This window comes from Ictidomys tridecemlineatus, chromosome 11 (assembly GCF_052094955.1).
Source record: "Ictidomys tridecemlineatus isolate mIctTri1 chromosome 11, mIctTri1.hap1, whole genome shotgun sequence".
Classification (NCBI taxonomy): domain Eukaryota; kingdom Metazoa; phylum Chordata; class Mammalia; order Rodentia; family Sciuridae; genus Ictidomys; species Ictidomys tridecemlineatus.
In genome coordinates this window covers 42987383-43005904 of record NC_135487.1, presented here as the reverse complement: position 1 = coordinate 43005904, position 18522 = coordinate 42987383, and the positions used below count along the sequence as shown (strand labels likewise).

General features: G+C 36.1%; 1 protein-coding gene and 1 long non-coding RNA gene across 4 annotated transcripts in view; one reads left to right on the top strand and one right to left on the bottom strand.

The window, feature by feature from the left end:
• Window positions 1-11927, bottom strand: part of LOC144368068 (uncharacterized) — a 36887-nt gene extending 24960 nt beyond the window's left edge. Inside the window, exons 1-2 of the long non-coding RNA XR_013427809.1 lie at window positions 9508-11927; window positions 8245-8312 (exon numbers count right to left, since the gene is read on the bottom strand). This is a non-coding gene — a long non-coding RNA (uncharacterized LOC144368068). The remainder of the gene's footprint in view (window positions 1-8244; window positions 8313-9507) is intronic.
• Fyb2 (FYN binding protein 2) overlaps window positions 1-18522 on the top strand; it is a 94006-nt gene that overhangs the window by 70746 nt on the left and 4738 nt on the right. For 2 of the 3 annotated variants that reach the window (XM_078026341.1, XM_078026340.1), the window contains 8 exons: window positions 4944-5058; window positions 5145-5185; window positions 7080-7143; window positions 8135-8233; window positions 9835-9863; window positions 11902-11962; window positions 13602-13688; window positions 16558-16651. In XM_078026341.1, coding sequence (XP_077882467.1) covers window positions 4944-5058; window positions 5145-5185; window positions 7080-7143; window positions 8135-8233; window positions 9835-9863; window positions 11902-11962; window positions 13602-13688; window positions 16558-16651 — 590 coding nt within the window. Of the gene's footprint in view, window positions 1-4943; window positions 5059-5144; window positions 5186-7079; window positions 7144-8134; window positions 8234-9834; window positions 9864-11901; window positions 12118-13601; window positions 13689-16557; window positions 16652-18522 lie in introns of those variants that run through there. The other variant, XR_013427807.1, reaches the window with a different exon arrangement.

Sequence of the window (18522 nt, the reverse complement as noted above, 5' to 3'; positions counted from 1 at the left end):
GAATGAAGAATAAGTCAAACTTTGGTTTCTGAGACTATGGTGGATTAGACAATCTAATGATTCTTGTGACTGATGCAAGTAAAGTGAAGAATAAATTTTTTAAATATTTATAAAAGTGTCACAGAACAGATATGAAAAGAAACACCAGCCAAAGCTAGTGTTTCCACTGAGGGCTTTTTCAAAGCTTGAAATTCCTTGAGCTCCTCTTTACTGCAAGGTGTGCAGAGGATGGGAGGTATATCCTGGGATCCAAGGCAGAAACATCATGGTGGAAGGGCATGGGAGAGGAAAGCTACGAGATCATGGCACCCAGGAAGCAGAGAGAGACAGGAAGGGGCCAGGAGCAGAGATAGCCTCCAGGCCACGTCTCCAGAAACCTATCATTTTCACCACTTCCCAGCAAGACCATTCAAATTATTCTTCCATCAAATGGATTAATCCACTGATGAGGCCAGAGCCCTTATGATCTAATCCTTTCACTTCTGAACATTGCTACATTTCTAACACATGAGTCTTGGGGGAACATTACAGATGCAGATAATAACAACCTCCCAATAGCACCAGGGGCTGGGACCAAGCTTATTACACAGGTTTTACAGGACACTTATCCAAACCACAGCCAAACTCAAAAAGTCACATCCAGGCTTTAAGGATGAACAAGACCCCACTAAAATAGAGGAAGTCAAACCATTTTGACCTTGGTATCATGTAAAGGAAAAATTTTAAAAATCTATTACCACAAGCTGATTCTCTGCACTTCTGCAGTTTAAAATCACACTATTTATATAATTTCTCCCCAAAATCAATTTAATTTAAATTAAATTCTGCTTGGTAAACCTCCCAGACAACTGGTAGAAACAAACATAAATTGTCCATGATAAAATCTACTTTATCTCAGGTTTCAAATAATTCATATAATTCTTTTAAAAAGTAACAGTTCATAGTCAAAGATAGCTTAATACCCAAGGAAACAACTCACAATGAGCTAAAACTAGCATAAGTAGAACTAAACCTGCAAGATATAAAAATTATCAGATCCAATATATCATATAAGAATATAAATAGGGAATAAGCATTTGAAAAATTGATAAATTGATATAAAATGCTGTAAATAATATACATATTATTTTAGACAACTAGCAACCAGTGAACTAAAAAAAATCAACACAGGGAAATTCCACAGAAGAAAATGATTTAGAAAGAATGAAAGAGAAGATAATAATCATGGAAAATAGAATGAGAAGTCTTAAAATGACATCAAATCAGAGTTCCATGAAAGAACACTAAAAATAGGAAAGAAAATCATAGGTAAAAGAGATAATTAATTTTCCAAAATTATTCAGAAATACAAATTTGCAGATCCAGGAATCCTAAAGTTCTCAAAAATGATAAATAAAATAAATTGATACCTACCTAGCCATATCTTAGAGAAAGTGAAGAACACTGAAGAATAAAGTAACTCGAGTGAGAGATGATGATAGCCCAGAGGAGGGCACCACCACAACAGCATTGCTGAGATGTGTTTGGATTCAGGATATAATTTAAAAGTACAGGTGACAGGTGGCTTTTGATGGATGTAAGATATGGGAGAGAAAAGAATCAAGGTTGTCCAAGACTAACATCACTCTAACAGAGAAAAATTAGAAGCATTCCTTCAAAAAACTGGAACAAGACAAGGATGCCCTCTTTCACCATTTCTATTCAACAGAGTCCTTGAAACTCTAGCCAAAGCAACTGGGCAGATGAAAGAAATTAAAGGGATATCACTAGGAAAAGAAGAGCTCAAACTATCCCTATTTGCTGACAACAGGATCCTATATTTAGAATACCCCCCAAAATACTCCACCAGAAAGTGTCTAGAAATGAATTCAGCAAAATAGCAGGATATAAAATTAGCACCCATAAATCAATTGTGTTCCTATACATCAATGATGAATCAGCTGAAAGAGAAATTAGGCAAACTATACTATTCACAATAGCTTCAAAAAGATAAAATACCTGGGAACCAATCTAACAAAAGATGTGAAACCTCTACAATAAAGACTATAGAATACTAAAGAAAGAAACTGAAGAAGACCTTAGAAGATGGAAAGATCTCCCATGTTCTTGGATAGACAAAATTAATATTGTCAAAAGGCCAAACTACTAAATTGCTATACAGATTGAATGTTATTCCTACTAAAACCCCAATGGCATGTGTTCATAGAAATAGAAAAATCAGTCCTGAAATTCATTTGGAAAAATGAAAGGCCCAGAATAGCCAAAGCAGTCCTTAATGAGAATAGAGAAGCAGGAGGCATCACAATACCAGACCTTAAAATACTACAGAGCTATAGTAACGAAAACAGCATGGTATTGGCATCAAAACAGACACAAAGACCAATGAAATAGAATAGGACACAGAGACAAACCCACATAAATACAGCTATCTCATACTAGACAAAGGTGCCATAAACATACATTGGAGAAAAGATATCTTCTTCAACAAATGGTACTGGTAAAACTGAAAATCCATATGTAGCAGGATTAAATTTAACTCCTATCTCTCATCTGCACAAAGTTCAACTCAAGGTGAATCAAGGACTTAGGCATTAGACCAGAGACCCTGTGCCTACTAAAAGAAAATGCAGGCCCAATTCTCCACCATGTTGGCTTAGGGAACTGAATTCCTCAATGAGACTCCTAAAGTGCAAAAAATAAAATCAAAAAATCAATAAATGTGATGGTATCGACCAAGAAACTTCTTCACTGCAAAGAAAACAATCAATAATATGAAGAGAGAGCCTAGAGATTGGGAGAAATATTTGCCACCTGCACCTCAAATAGAGCATTAATCTCCAGGATATTCAAAAAAACTTAACACCAAAAAACAAAAAACAAACAAAAAAAACCCAATCAATCAATGCACAAAGGAACTGAACAGTACTTCACAGAAGAAAAAATACAAATGGTCAACAAGTATATAAAAAAAAAATGTTCAACATCTCTGGCAATTGGAGAAATGCAAACTGAAACTACTCTAAGATTACATCTCACTCCATCAGAATGGCAATTATTAAGAATACAAATAACAATAAATGTTGGTGAGGATGTGGGGGAAAAGGCACACTCATACATTGCTGGTGGGACTGCAAATTGATGCAAACATTCTGGAAAGCAGAATGGAGATTCCTCAGAAAACTTAGAATGGAATTACCATTTGACCCACCCATCCCACTCCTCAATTTATACCCATAGGACTTAAAAACAGCATACTACAGTGACACAGCCACATCCATGTTTACAGCAGCTCAATTCACAATAGCTAAGCTATGTAACTAACCCAGATGCCCTTCAACAGATATATACACACAATGGAATATCACTTGAGACATAAAAAGACTCAAGACTTTATGACTTTTGTCTATAAATGGATGGATCTGGATGGAGACAATCATGCTCAATGAAATAAGTCAATCCCCAAAAATGAAAGGCCAAAAGCTCTCTCTAATGTGTGTGCTTACACACAATGAGAGAATGGGGAAGAAAAGAAGTGCAGTGGATTAGACAAAGGAGAATGAAGGGAATGGAGGGGGAATGGGAATAGGAAATACAGTAGACTGAATTGGACATAACTTTCCTATGTTCATACAAATACAACACAGTGAATCTCCACCATGTACAACCACAAGAATGGGATCCTAATTAGAATAAGTGATACTCCATGTATGTATAACATGTCAAAGTACACTCTACTGTTGTGTACATCCAAAAAAACTTAAAAACTAGAATCAAGGTTGTCTCTAAGGTTTGGGTTCTGAGCAACAGAAGGGATGAAACTGATGCTTTGTATTGAGTTGGGGTAGAATTCAGGAACAGCAAACTCTTGAAGAGAAATCGCGAGTTGGATTTAGAATGAGATGCTTGGACAACTGGATAGAAATGACGTGAAGGCTGACTGAGTGTCTGGAATTCACAAGAGATGTCAAAGATGAAGACATCAATATGGGAGTGTCTTTTTTTAAATGATGCCACAAACAACTGCCTCAACCAAAAGGAAAGATTGAGAAAGTAAAGTATCTCATCTCTGTGTGCAGCATCTTTGTGCTGAAGAAATTCCCTGATAATTTCTTGAGGAAAAGAGGGGCCCTCTGCCTCTATGAACTGCAGTTCTTTGAGGTGGTTTGTAGCCTACATGCTAAATTATTTCTTGCCAGAAGATAAAATCTTGTTTGGTTCATTTAATTAATACATACAAGTCACTTTGCTTATTGCTTGTTTTTTAGATAGATTACTTCTTATTTTTGATTAATAGTTTATCTCGGAAAGTGGTTCAGAATCACCCTAAATATTAACCTATGCCAACTCAGAGAGAGGTGGCAGTTTTATGGTTATGATAAATTTACAGCTCTAAGAAATAAACCAACACATATATTTGGCAGGCTAGCTACCTGTGCAAACAATCCCTAGGCACTTTTTTGCCTGACACGTTATCTTCTGGCTAACTCCATCCTTAACAAATAATAAGTGTTGACATGCTCAACCAACTTGTCTGAGAAATTTTGCTTTGAGTAAAAAGTACAAGACTGGATAAGGTCATCTAGATGCAGCTATACCCTAGAGGACTTCAACATTTGAGCTCAGAGATTAACAGAAGAACTATCAAGGAGGGAGAAGTTACTGATTTACTAGGGGCCAGCACTCATCATAAATATGCATTAATCCTTGTGACAGTCACACAGAGGAGGTGCTGTTCTCATTATCCCCCACCGTAGGGCATCGTAACTGAGACTCTACAAGGTAAACATACTGTCCAAAGGTCCTACATGCCAAGATTACCTTTCAGTTTTAGTACATGTGATCTGGGTTTTCCTGCTTGTGCGTCCACTGCCAGTGATGTATGTGATGTGTTCCTGTTGGCAGTGGATGTGAAGTTCTTCAGGGCGGTTCTGTTTTCCTAACAGGTGGGTACATGGAAGCTTTGGAGGTCACTAAAGAAACCTCAGGCCCAGAAGCCTTTAAGTCAAGTTCCCTCCCAGAGGAGACCTATGATGATGTGGAGTACCCTAGGACAGATGGGTAAGTACTTTCCTCTCATTCAGCAAGATGCACTTGATGAGGCTTTGGAGGCTCGACAAATTAATGCTTTGTTCTCTATTTCACAGACCAAAGTTGGACTTCTCCAGATCATTTACCTCAGACAGTGGTAAGTGTGGGAGACAGTTCTGAAAGTTCCAGGGATCACGTGTCTTCTAGTTTATATTCGTCTCTTTAATAATATAAGTTGGATGGGTTGACGGTAAGCTAAGGGAAGTGGTCCCAAGGTGTATGCTTGTAAGTGCAAGGAGGGCAGGTGAAGATTCTGGAAAGGGCATTCCTGTGATAACAAGCAGTTTCCTTGCAACTGCTTCCCTCCTGGTTCCTCCTGATCTAGTCTAACTAGAGGAATTTTTTTTTTTAACTTAAAATGGTTTCATGGCTTCCCAGCACTTTTAGGATCCACCTTAACATGACTAGGGGCCTGTGTGGCTTCTGCGAATGCTATATTCAGCCTCCCCTTGATATCAGGCACAACGGCTTTCCAGGATTGCCCGAATCCCACTGCAGGATGTTTGCAGATGCTACCACCTCTTAGGGATAATGATAACAGTACCTGCTATGTGACTGATGCAAGGATTAAAGCATATTCATGATGAGTGCTGGCCCCTAATAAACCAGCAACTCCTCCCTCTTTGCCAGGACCCTTTGCCTGAGTAAGCTTAGCCAGGAATATTCTTCCTGGTGAGCAGTCTTAAAGTACCAGGCACATCTTTTTCATAGCACTTGCCTCAATTGTAAGTTTATACTTATGTGGCTCTTTGATAACTGTCTTCCCTCCTAGATTATTACCTGTTTGCTCAATGTTTCTCCTGCCCCTAGTGTAATGCTATATTTTAAAAAGATATATCTGCTGAATAAGCAAATGAATGGAAAAATAATGGGGAGGTATTAGTCAAAGGATACAAACTGTCAGAATAAGTTCAGGATATCTACTGTATAATAATCAAAACATTATGATTTCATTTAATAACAAGTATACCCAGAAATTGCCGAAAGTAGATTTTTAAAAATTTTTAAATGTTTTTTAGTTATCAATAGACCTTTATTTATTTATATGTGGTGCTGAGAACTGAACCCAGGGCCTCACATGTGTTAGGCAAGCGCTCTACCACTGAGCCACAACTCTAGCCCAAGAGTAGATTTTAAGGTTCTCATCACAAAAAAAAAGTATGTGAGGTAAAAGATATGCTAAGTAGCTTGGTTTAGTTTTTCTGCAATGTATACGGTTAACAAAAACATGATTTGGTAAACACCATAAATATACACAATTTTTGCCAATTAAAAATAATAATTTAAAAAATTAAAAAAGCAATGGAGATAATCATATATTACCCTAGTTGGGTTTCTTCTTAGAATCTTTGACTTTTAGATGGAGAAACCACATAAGAGAAAATTATATCCAATACTGTCATTTTAAAAAGAAAACTGAGGCACAGAGAAAGTTATGTGACCCCTTTGCTCATATGTGTTAAGTCAAGTTTGTAACCTCAAAATTCAGACCCTTAATCCAATGTTCTTTCCATTAGATTGTGTTGTCAGGGTAGAATTAACAACTATCTGTGTATGTTAAGCTTATGTGTTATGGTAGACTAAGGCCATGCTTAGATCAGAGAGGTTATTCAAAAAGTATCTGGTTTCCCATCATTTTCCCAGCATTAGGCACAGTGTCTCATGCTTAAAAGGCTATGTGTTATGTGCTAAATATGGGAAGAAGGGAGGGTGAAAGGAGGCAATCTTGATAAATTAACTTTCTTTTGATAAATCAGAACAGACCTGGAATCAGGGTTGGAAGTGAGTCTTAATTTTCATTGTACATAATTTTAAAGAAGTTTAAATATTTTTATTTCATGCTTATAGAAACGTGCATAAGTTCCACTACAAACTACTTAAAGAAGGATCAAAATGCTTTGCACCTAATAGAAACTCAGTAACTTTTTGTTAAATATTAATCTGAACTACTGTAATTATAATGAATGAAAATAATTTTTTTTTACTTTCAGAAGAAAATAGTGAAGAAATGTATGAAGATATCTACAAAACAAAAAGCAACTACCCCAAAATAGAGTGAGTTTCTCTTTGTTGGCTTTGAAGTTCAATGGTATTTCCTGTTGGTCCAGTAAATATGAGCTTCAACAATGATCCCTGTCCCCAGTACCCACCTTTACTAAAGGGAGGATTCACATAGAAAGTTGTGGTGAGTGATTAGAATACTACATTGTGATGAATGGGATATTTGTGATTATGTAGAATCATACAACCCAAATTTAAATACATTGCTTTTGCTTGTGAGAAAACATCTACTTCCTCAAATAGAGAACATTGATACTGTATAAGGAAATAAATAAGAAAGGAGAAGTAAATATCAATAAAATTTCCTTCAATTCTGTAGTTGCTTTGCGAGGGAAAAAAAAATCAATGATTACAGCTTACCTTTGCCAGTCTCTGGGATTTGAGATTAATTTAATATCTAATAACTCACTGTTACCAAGAACAATATTTGTTCCAATGGACGTTATTTTTCAAATATTTATAAAGAGCACATTGCCGAAAGGGAAATGTTAAAAGCAAGAAGTTTGAGGGTTAAAGGAAAGGGGATTGAGGTTATCACTCCCTTACCCCTCACAAACCCCAAAAGGATACTGGGAGAATTTTAATCATCAACCGGACAGTCAGTGTATCACCATTGTTGCAATATTAAGTAAGTTGAAAATCAGCACTGTGAATTTCAGAAGCCAGAAATTCCTATATTTCTAGTGCCATTTGTAGCCTATGCTCCCGTTATCTTGCTCCATAAACTGTGCAAAAATAGACACTATTTGTGATGGATGAAAGTTTGTGCTGCAATGTAATTACTCCCTTCACGGTTGACTGGTGTCTGCTACTTCATGTTAGAATCTAAGCAAAGAAAAGCAGAGTAGTTGATAAGGCATTTTCTTTCCCTTCCTTGAGTAGGGTGTTCTGAAAATGAGACCACAGCCTCTGGTTCTCTTTACAGCAGCCTTCGTCTCTAAGACTCTCTCAAGTGCCATGTTGTTTATCTTCTGATTCCTCATAGTTTAGATGGAAAAGAAGCCCTTAAAAGACTGCAGCAATTCTTCAGAAAGGAAAAAGGTAGATTTAAAATGAAGAAAACCAAGTCAAAAGAAAATGCAAGGTAAAAAGTACCATTTTTCTCTCTTCAGGGAGGGATTAACAGTGCTGGCCTGGTAGACACACAGGTTGATGTCTTCCACCTAGTTTGCAGAGACAGGAAGGAGTGTCAGAAACTAAAACCAATGGCTGAGCGAACTGCCTCTGTGCTACTAATGAGAAAGTGGCATGCCCCTCTTGAAAAAATTGATGATAAAAGGTTGTAAACAAGGATAGAGGGAAAGTCTTAAGCAAGCAAAGCCAAGAACAGAAAATTCTGTCATTGTCTAGGCATCTACACACATTGTTATCGCTAAGCACTGTTATTAATTATGTCCTTGTATGCTTTCTTGGCCCAGGTTCCAGCAGTTTTATTTGTCTACACTTCCATATTTAATTTGTCTTGAGAGCAGTAATGTGTGGAATGAGGAGATGAACTATTCAACTGAATAGTTTGTGTATCTCAAAAATCTTGAACCTAGGAAGGATAACTCAGGCTAACTGCCAGTCTTTGGAGAGGTTCCAAATGCACTGGCAGTGAAAGAGCCTAGGGTTCTGGATTCCAGTTTCAGTTCTGCCATTTACTCAGTTTGCAACCAGGGGCAAATCACTTCCATGTGTATCACAGGGATGCAGTTTCCTCCTGCATCCAGGGAGGAGGGAATTGTGTAGCTTCCAGACATAACTCTCTCAGATGTAGGTACACATCTGTATTTTGTGAGGGCTGGTAAAATAAAATTAACTAGGACCATTACCTATGTTAGGGTGGAATCATGCTATTCTATTCTGAAGTTGTTATAGACATAATGCTCCAATGTATGGTTTTAATCCAGTTGAAGCTAAACCTACCAAGAGATCCATCAGAACATGGCTTTTCTATAACATAGTCCTGATTATGACAGAAGAGATATGCTCTAGTAGTTTATTTTTAGTCTCCCTTACAAAACTCCAAGCCATTTCAGGCAGAAACTGTGGATGTAATCATTTCATATATTTATCACAAAGGCCTGGTGCATGGTGGGTGCTCCAAAAATACCCATAGGGGAGAATTTAAATTGAAGGCTTAAAATACATAGGTACTTCTATGTTATCTCCTTAATGGTGAGGTGTGAAGTGCACCAAACAATCTAGCTGGGCCACACGCCTTTTCTCATTTAGAAATTCACCATCTTACATTTCTACCTGGCCTGGCTTTCTTCCTAAAAGTCCCCTTTTGGCTTAAATAACATAGGCAGAATGCAGTGTCTACAGAGATCCCATTAATTCATCAGTAAGTTGTTCTGTCTCACAAACACTTACCCACACGTAATGTGTCATATTAGCCTCTTGGAAGGTTAGTAGACAGGCACAGGATTCTGTGGATGGAGAAGCTCAGGGATGTAGGGGCAGTCTGGAGTTGTCTAGGTAAGAAATGGAGTACTGGCCATCAGTGGGGATTCATTCATTTTGAATAGGTTTGGGGTGGGGGCGGGTGTGATCAGAACAAAGCTGCAGGAGGTTTGCTTCACAGCTTTCCCTGGAAGCGCCATATGGATTGGGACCCCTAGTAATCAATGTTTGTTGAGCTCATTTTTTGAACATGACTTTTTTCCACTTGACCTTTTTGTGTCTTTTGTCAATCAACAGTGCATTTTCCATTTCGATGCCTGATTTAGGTAAGTGACATTTACTTGTTGCTGACCCAAATTACTCTGCATTGGTATATTCAAGGACAGGGAAAGAGATGTGGTAATCCTTCCTTCCTTATATTGCCACATTCAAGGAAAAATGGGCCCATCAAAATCAAAGAAGATATCATATGACAGTATTTCTTACTTTGGGAAAGATAAGAAACACTTTGTGGGTAATACCTTATACCATACTTGGAACAGATGTTTTGCTCTTAAAATCCCCCCAAAATAAATATTTTTGTCCCTTTTTAGGGAGGTGCTAGGGATTTGTAAGCAGGTCTCTCTAACTATGAAATTCATGTATTTTGCATTATACCACATACCTCTTAGTGGATTTGATAGAATTATTTATTATGAAATAATGGATTGAATGTGATCACACTGCAGCCTGCACACTAACTGAATCAAGAATGGGTCCTTGAACTATTGTCTGCTTTGCCATTAAAACTCTGAAAACATTACCAGTGTTAATTACTACCTGACAGTGTTCTAAAACCATGTTCAAACACTGAATTTGCCAACAAGAGGGGCACGTGTTTAGTTGTTCACTGGTTTTGTTCATGGGCTAAGATATACAGCAATTTTGATTTCACTCCTAGTACTCTGAATGTATGTTATATTCCACAAATATGAGTTTGCCAATCTAAATAACAAAAATTATATACCCGTAAAATCACAGGTTTCCCAACATATACTCTGCATGGTAGTGTGCTTGTGTTGGGTGTGTGCTTAAAGCCAACTTAGAATACAAATGCATCCCAATTCTGACTGTTTCCTAGTCTAGTCAGAAAGACTTGGGTTTAGCATTCCTAATCCAACATTAAAAAATTTGAAATACTCCAAAATCCAAAACTTTTTGAATGTTGACATGATGTCACAAGTGGAAAACTCCACACTGATCTCATGTGACAGGGTTGAAGTCAAAGAGCAGGCACATGTCACCAGGGGTGGTGGTGCACACCTGTAATACCAGTGGCCTATGACACTGAAGCAGGAGGATCATGAGTTCAAAGCCAGCTTCTGCCAAAGCAAGGAACTAAGCAACTCAGTGAGACCCTGTCTCTAAATAAAATACAAAATAGAGCTGGGCATGTGGCTCAGTGATCAAGAGCTCCTGAGTTCAATCCTAGTACCAAAAAAAAAAAAAAAAAAAAAAAAGTAGGCACACGAAAAAAATTGATAAAATTGCTTTTAGGTAGGTATATATGATGCACATGAAATACAAACAAATTCTGAGTTTAGATTTGGGTCCTATCACTAAGATATCTCATTTGTATATGCAAATATCCCAGAATCCAAAAAGAACTGAAATCCAAAACTTCTGTTCCAAAGCATTTCAAATAAAGGATAGTCAACCTGTACCCCTATCCATATTTAAAGGTACTGAAGAAAATAATTTAAACAATGAATAATTGTAAATAATTGAATATAAATTATGATTATGCCAAAATGGCTCAAACTTTTTCAAATGGAAATCACCTGAAAATCATGTAATCCTATGTAGGGTTCCAAAGAATGTAAATATCATAAACTAAAAAGGTCTAATTATGATTATGTACTAAGAATCAATGTAACACATGATTATTATTATAAAGGTTATCAATGGTTTGACTTAAAAGATTTCATGAAAGAAAAAAATCAACATTAATTTTCTACTAAATTTGTTTTTTTTCCCCACTTTGGGAATTAAGAAAAGCCCTCAACCAGTAGAAATCTTTTTCCAGTTCTAGAAAAAAGGAAACCTCTTCTAAAAATGATTCTCCCAGCAAGTTCATATTTTTATGAATTCTGCATGAAATCATATTGATATTAATACATTTATTAATCACTATTTTGTTAATAGCTCAGTTGAATTTCTTTGCAAAAAAGAACCTTTTTGTTCCAGCTCATCTATAATCAGATTGATAAAATACGCTCATGGATACACTCAGATATTTGGGTAGTTGTATATAATTTGGAAATCCAAAGGTTGTATAAAACATACCTAATAATGAACTATTTTGATCCTATCTTGACCCTTTAGAACTTAGGTCTCAGGAAGTTATTATCTATGATGATGTGGACATAAGTGAAAAAGAGTCAAAGTAAGTCAATTTACCACACTGGTCATCCCTGCTGCCACCTGACCCATTTCCTGATGCTTTCTTAAATACGTTCAGAGAACCACCTCTCCAGATCCATGGGGACCAGAGAAAGAATAATAGTCCCTGCACAACTAAAGAAAAATGATGAAAAGCAGGTAATCCAACAGTGGTAGTGACCCAAGAGGCAGAGGAGCTCTGGAATTTATTTTTATTTCTTATCTTTGAATCTGGAGGCTTGCCACATTTATTTAATAACCTATGTAGATGGTAGCATGCAGAATAGCAAAGAAAATTTGACAAGAATTAAATAACTGTAATCTATAAAGAAAGAAGGGAAAGAAACCATCCTAACTCGGTGTCCCCTCTCTAGTTAACTTGTTACCTGTCTTTTCCTTCAACCCAATGGCTGGAAATGGAGGTCGTCTCTGATTTTCTTCAATTCATCTTTCCCTGCTCACTGAAATTAGACTTCTGCCTCTATCATACCAGTGAACTTACATTTTGTAAGATCACTAGTAACTCCTTTGTTAAATCCCAGGAATACTTTTAAATCATTATCTTACTTAGCTTCTCAATATTCTTAAACTGTTGATTATACCATCCACGAAAGGGGGGGAAATACTAACTTTTCCTTGATTTCCATGTTATCGTTATTTTTCTTCTTTGCCTGCTTCTAATAAGTGTATGTGTGTGTGTGAGAGAGAGAGAGAGAAATCATGCTTGAAAAAAATCTATTTCAGTGCAATTTATAAAAAGATGATGTTTCAAACAAGCTAAATGCCCAAATATACAGTAATCTGCTGAGTGTATTAAAATATTCAACATGGCTACTTAATATGCTAATGTATGGTGAATAGTTTCCAGTGACATGGATAAACATACTATAATGACAATTAGAAACAATGCAAAACTGTATGCACATAGTATACTCTCAATTCTGTTTTTAAAAGTGGAAAAACGCTGAGAAAAAAAATGGATGTTTTAAGAGGTTAGATTATGCTTATTACTATGACCAAGATAAGTTACCTTAATTCTCTGATCATTCATTTTCTTCTTTGTAAACTTTATGAATGACTAAAGGACTCATGCAGAACCTACTATGAAAAAAAAAATGAGTTAACATATAAATGCCCAGAAGACCACCTCACACAGAAGTGCTCAAATAGAAATCCTTCTAATACCCTTTCTTTTCCAGCATCCTCTTCTGCCCTGACCCCAAATGCTAAACACTAGTTGGTTTAGACTTGTCTCATGGCAAAGTTTAGTATTATTCACATTTTAAAGGCAAAGAAACAGGCTCAAGAGATGTGATTATAAGCAGGTTGATCTCTTGCTTCCGGTTTCAAATCTGGATCACTGTAGAATAGGGGGGTCAGCAAATGATGGCCTGTGAGCCAAGTGTGGCCTGCCACTAGTTTTTTTTTTTTTTAATAAAACCGCAACAGTTGAACAGTTACCATGGATATGATGGTCTGCAAAGGCTAAACTATGTACTATATGGCTTTGCATAGGCTATCAAAATGTATTTCTACATGACTTATCTTTCTTTAATAAAACAATTGCCCAGAAAGTACTGATAATTCCATAAATGTTTAATATTTAAGTTTTAATTTACTTGTTCAAATATTTTTCTCCTCAGAAATGAAGATAAAATAAAAACTTGGAAGCCCAAGTTTTTGGTATCAAAGGGAAAAAAAGAAAAGAAAGGTGTTGATGCATCGGAAAGGTATGAACACAAGTGCACTTGCGTTACAGCTTCTCTGCTGCAGTTTATACCTTTTAATGGGCTGGGTGACCTTAGGCAAGTCATTAAATTGGATTCAAAGATTTCTCGTCATAGTAGAACTGAAAGGATTAAAATAAAAAGATTAAAAAAAAAAGTCATGTACCATACACATTTATCCTCCCTTTATTCCTCCCTTATTTTTGGTGTGAAGAAAGATTTCAAGTTAGCCCTTATCAAAGAATGAAAAATTTCCAGTCTCCTTTTAAGCTGTATGAACTTTCTCCCCATAAGGCATAACTTAACAGAATACACCAATTATCTGTTGTGAAACTCGGAGAAAATCAGAAACTAGGTATTACACAATAAGCCTGATTTTCCTAAAATACAATTCTAAAATTTTATTTTAAAAATTGTAAAAGAACATCTTATCAACTCAAGATTCAACTTCTTTCAGGTGATGCAAATTCTCTGTTGCCCACTGGGAGAAGGGGGGTTTTACCCGACTCCAGTTTACCTAGTGCTCTGGCTCCCTTCTCAGTTAAGAACATGGAGTAGGCTCTAAGGGACTTTAACAAATTTCTTGGAGAAATCCTTGGTAAATAGTCAGAGAGCTGTGAACACTGTATGGTCTGTCTGCTCTGGGAAACCTGTCTGAAAAGTCTCACTGGGGCACCCCAAAGAAGTCACACATTGGTCTGAACCAAATCTAAGTTCAGTGGATAGCAAAGGATGGCCCTTAAGTTTATTTTCTTTGGGCTTAGATTTGATGTAATTTATTTGTCCCCAGTTGGAAAGATGTATTCATAGACTAAAAAAGAGACCCTTTTCCCTTAAATTTCATACTTATAAAATGTTTGTAGAGCATAGCACAACAAAATTCCAAAAAGGGGTACATCAGCATAATTTTTTACTATGTTTATAATAATAATTTCCTAGTTTTTTTTATATTTTATAACTGACATAATAGTGTTTTTACTCTCAACTGAATAAAATTGAAAATGTGATAGGCTGTCATTAATCCTACAGAGGTGCCAATTTCTATGTGCTCTTTGATCCTTTTAAAATGGTCTCTATCTCAACTTATTCTACCAATAAATTTTTTTAAAAAACTTTCTCTATGACTTCAGCCCTTTTATCATGCTTTGATTAATCAAAAAATGACAGCAAATTCTAAGAGAAATTGGCAAGGGTATCCAGATGTAAAATATGGAAAATGCAGTCCACTTTCTAAGATGACCCAAGTAGACAATGCACATGTAGGGTAAAGGGCAGCTCACAAAGCTGGGAAGGTAGATTGAAGCAGATCTGAACTTTTCTTCTGGGCAGCCGAGAGACATTGAAAGGTTTTAAGGAAAAACAAGTAGCATGATTAATTAAATTACTGAAAGATGGGCGAAGCAGGGATGCAGATGGACTTTTTAAAAGAGAGATAAAAAAAAATGCTATTTCAGGCCAGAAGCATTGATAGTCAGAAACATGGCAGTGACTATAATCTTGGAAAGAAACAGATATAAGAGACACTTCAGAATAAAACTGACAGGACCTGGGTGACTTTTCATTCTGTCAATATATTAAACTCCCTGAAGCAAAACCAAACCCATGTGCGAAGCAAAACCAAACCCATGTGCAAAGCAAAAGGGAGAGCAAGGGAGGAGTCATGACCAGCTTCCGCTATATAAGCCACATTTATGTGGTTATATACCACATTTATATGCTCTAATTCTTGAACAGTTGATAAGAATTTTGCTTTATTAATTCTATCCATCTCCCCATTCAGCACATAGGATATTTCTTTGAGCCACGTAGAATTGTGGGTCCACAATTATGTTTGAAAAGTTGAAACCATAACCTGTAAGCCCTTTACTCACTGTTCCTGGTTTCTATTAAATAATCTGAAGTTGAGTGGGAAAGTTGATAAATTTGTTTCTATTAAAAAAATACTTAATTATGCTTTCAGGTCTAATTCAGAGAAGTTCCTTGTTTACCATAAATTGTCTGATCAAACTTATTTTTTTAATTTTTATTTTTGACACAATAATTATATTTGTGGTGCATAGTATAACATTTCAGTATATGTGTAAAATGCATAAATGGCACATCCATCACCTTAAACATTTGTCATTTGTGTTGGTAATGTTAAAAATTCTCTACTAGCTATTGTGAAATATATGCTTAATTGTCACCATCCATACTATGCTACAGAACATTGGAAGTTATTCCTCCTATCCAATGCCACTCCTATACCCATTAACCATCCTCTACCAACTTGATTTTATTCCATATTATTTTGTGATCAAAAATATTTTTTAGCTTTGGAGATGTAGCTCAGTGGTAGATTGGGCACTAAGTGTATTCAAGGCCCTGGGTTCAACCCCCAGTACCACAAAAAAGAAAACAAAATATATGAAGCTAGAGGTATAGCTCAGTGTAGAGTGCTTTCCTAGCATGCACAAGGCCTTGGATTTTATTTCCAACATCAAAATAAAACACACACACACACACACACACACAAATGTATAGAATTTTCTTTTCAATGGTGAGGAAAAGTAATTAGTCTTTTTTAAAAAATATTTATTTTTTAAGTTTTTTAGGTGGACACAATATCCATTTTACATTTATATGGTGCTGAGGATCAAACCCAGTGCCTCGTGCATGCCAGGCAAGTACTCTACCACTGAGCCACAACCCCAGCCCCAGTAATTAGTCTTAATTACCTTTTTCAGTGGTTTTAACAATCTGTTCTAGTGGAGGTTATGTGTATAAATAAATAAACATATATGATTTCATATGAAATTATACAGAGTTAGTTATGCCTGAATTTGTCCTGAGATAGAATGACTTTGTAGACTACTTGCATGTTTCTTGCCAGTTTCTCTCCTAGAAAATTCTTCAGAACCAAGATGCAAAACTTAGAAAAAAACAGAATGGGAAAAGAAGAAAAACTTTTTAGAGAAAGATTTCAGGTATGTTTTCCTCTGAAGGTAAAAATTAGCAACGATTAACTTCTTTTTGTTGTTTGGTACCAGAGATATTGAACCCAGGAGCACTCAACCATTAAGCCACATCCCCAGGCCTTTTTATTTATTTATTTAATTTCAAGACAGGGTCTCGTTAAGTTGCTTAGAGCCTCACTAAGTTGCTGAGCATAACTTTGAACTTGGCAATACTCCTGCCTCAGCCTCCAGAGCAACTGGGATTACAGGCGCATATGTTGACGCTAGGCTACAAATGTGCACTTTTAAAGACCCTAAAAATTTGCTTCACCAATACTTTATTTTTATTTTTCCTAATGTATTTCTATATTGACATGCCTTTGTACATGCTAGTCCCTTTGCCTGGAAAAACTCCTAAGAGTTGTTCTTTTTGGCACTGTTCAAATGTCATTCACTCTTTCCTAGTTCCTCCAAGTCAAGTCACTCCTTGGCCCATTTTCTACCTCTACTATCTATAAGTTGTTTACAACCAGGGCCTGTCCTGAACTAATCTCCCAAGTCCCTCTGGAAGGGGATTTTAATTTGTCAAGTTTGTTCCCAGCCTCCAACAAAAAACTAAACTCCTGGTGCCCAGTGAGCGAATGACTATACAAACAAATAAATGATAACTGAAGAGAGGGAGGGAAAGAAGGAGAAAGGAATGTGTTTGACATCTTATTCTGTCACTAAGAGTCCATGGAACATTATTCCATCATTCTAAAAATCAAACAATTCTAACAATCAAATGACTACCTAACACTTTATAAACATCCAAAACTGTTTTTGAACCAAACTAAAAAAGGAATATACATAAATCTCTCAATCACTTATAACTTCCACTTAGACCAAAGCTGACTATGGTTACTATATCTAGAAATCGTGATCTGAAATTATCTATTGCAAATTGTGGTGGTGTTTTATTAGGTGGAAAACAATAATGTAGCAATTACTTGTTGAAAAGACTCCTAAATCCTGTCTAGGGTTTTTTTCCCCTCATATTTTTGACTGTCTCACATGGGACAGAAATTTTATTTCCTATATATATGTAGGATTCTATTTTTTTTATGTGATGAGTTTTTGTAGTTGCCATTAGAAAGACTATGCTATTTTAATAATTTTTATCTAGCTCAAATTATAAAATATTGGGTATCACATTGCTCTCAGGTATTGAGGGTATAAAGATAAATAAGACTGTCCTTTATTTTCATTTCTTAAAATAGTTTACTAAATGTTATAATAGGAGTATATACATAGTAAACAATAAATTATATATAGCAGTCATAAAAGGTGAGGTGGTCAAGAGACAAATGAATATTTTAAACAGAAAAAAAACAGCACAAGCAAAATAATGGAAATATGAAAAGTATACAGGGAATTCAAGGATTATCATATAGTTCCATGAGGCTTCAATAAAGGGGAGATGGAGCAATAGAGAATGATAGCATGCAAAGATCCCTGAATATCAAGGTCAGAAATGTGGTTCATATCCTAAGAGTAATGAAGAGTTTTCAGAGCTTTATAAATGGGAAAGTGGCCTAGTCAGACTTGTATTCTAAGAAATCACTGTGGACTCACAGTAAACAGTAGTCCCAAGAGAGCAAGACCAGTTATTTAGATGCTATTACGTTGTTAGCAAAAAGAAATATCTTATAGCTTATATCTCTTGGTATAGGGTCTTCTTATGACTTATAATCCAAATTCAGAATACTTCTAAGAGTGGAAGAAGGCACTGAATCACATTAATAAGTATTTGTACGTGGAGATGTAAGAGTGCCATCTAGAAATGATCGGTATGTAGTATAAAGTCTAAGGGGCTACACAGAGGATTTGGGTGTTTTTAAAAAATGTTCTCCTTTCCTGGG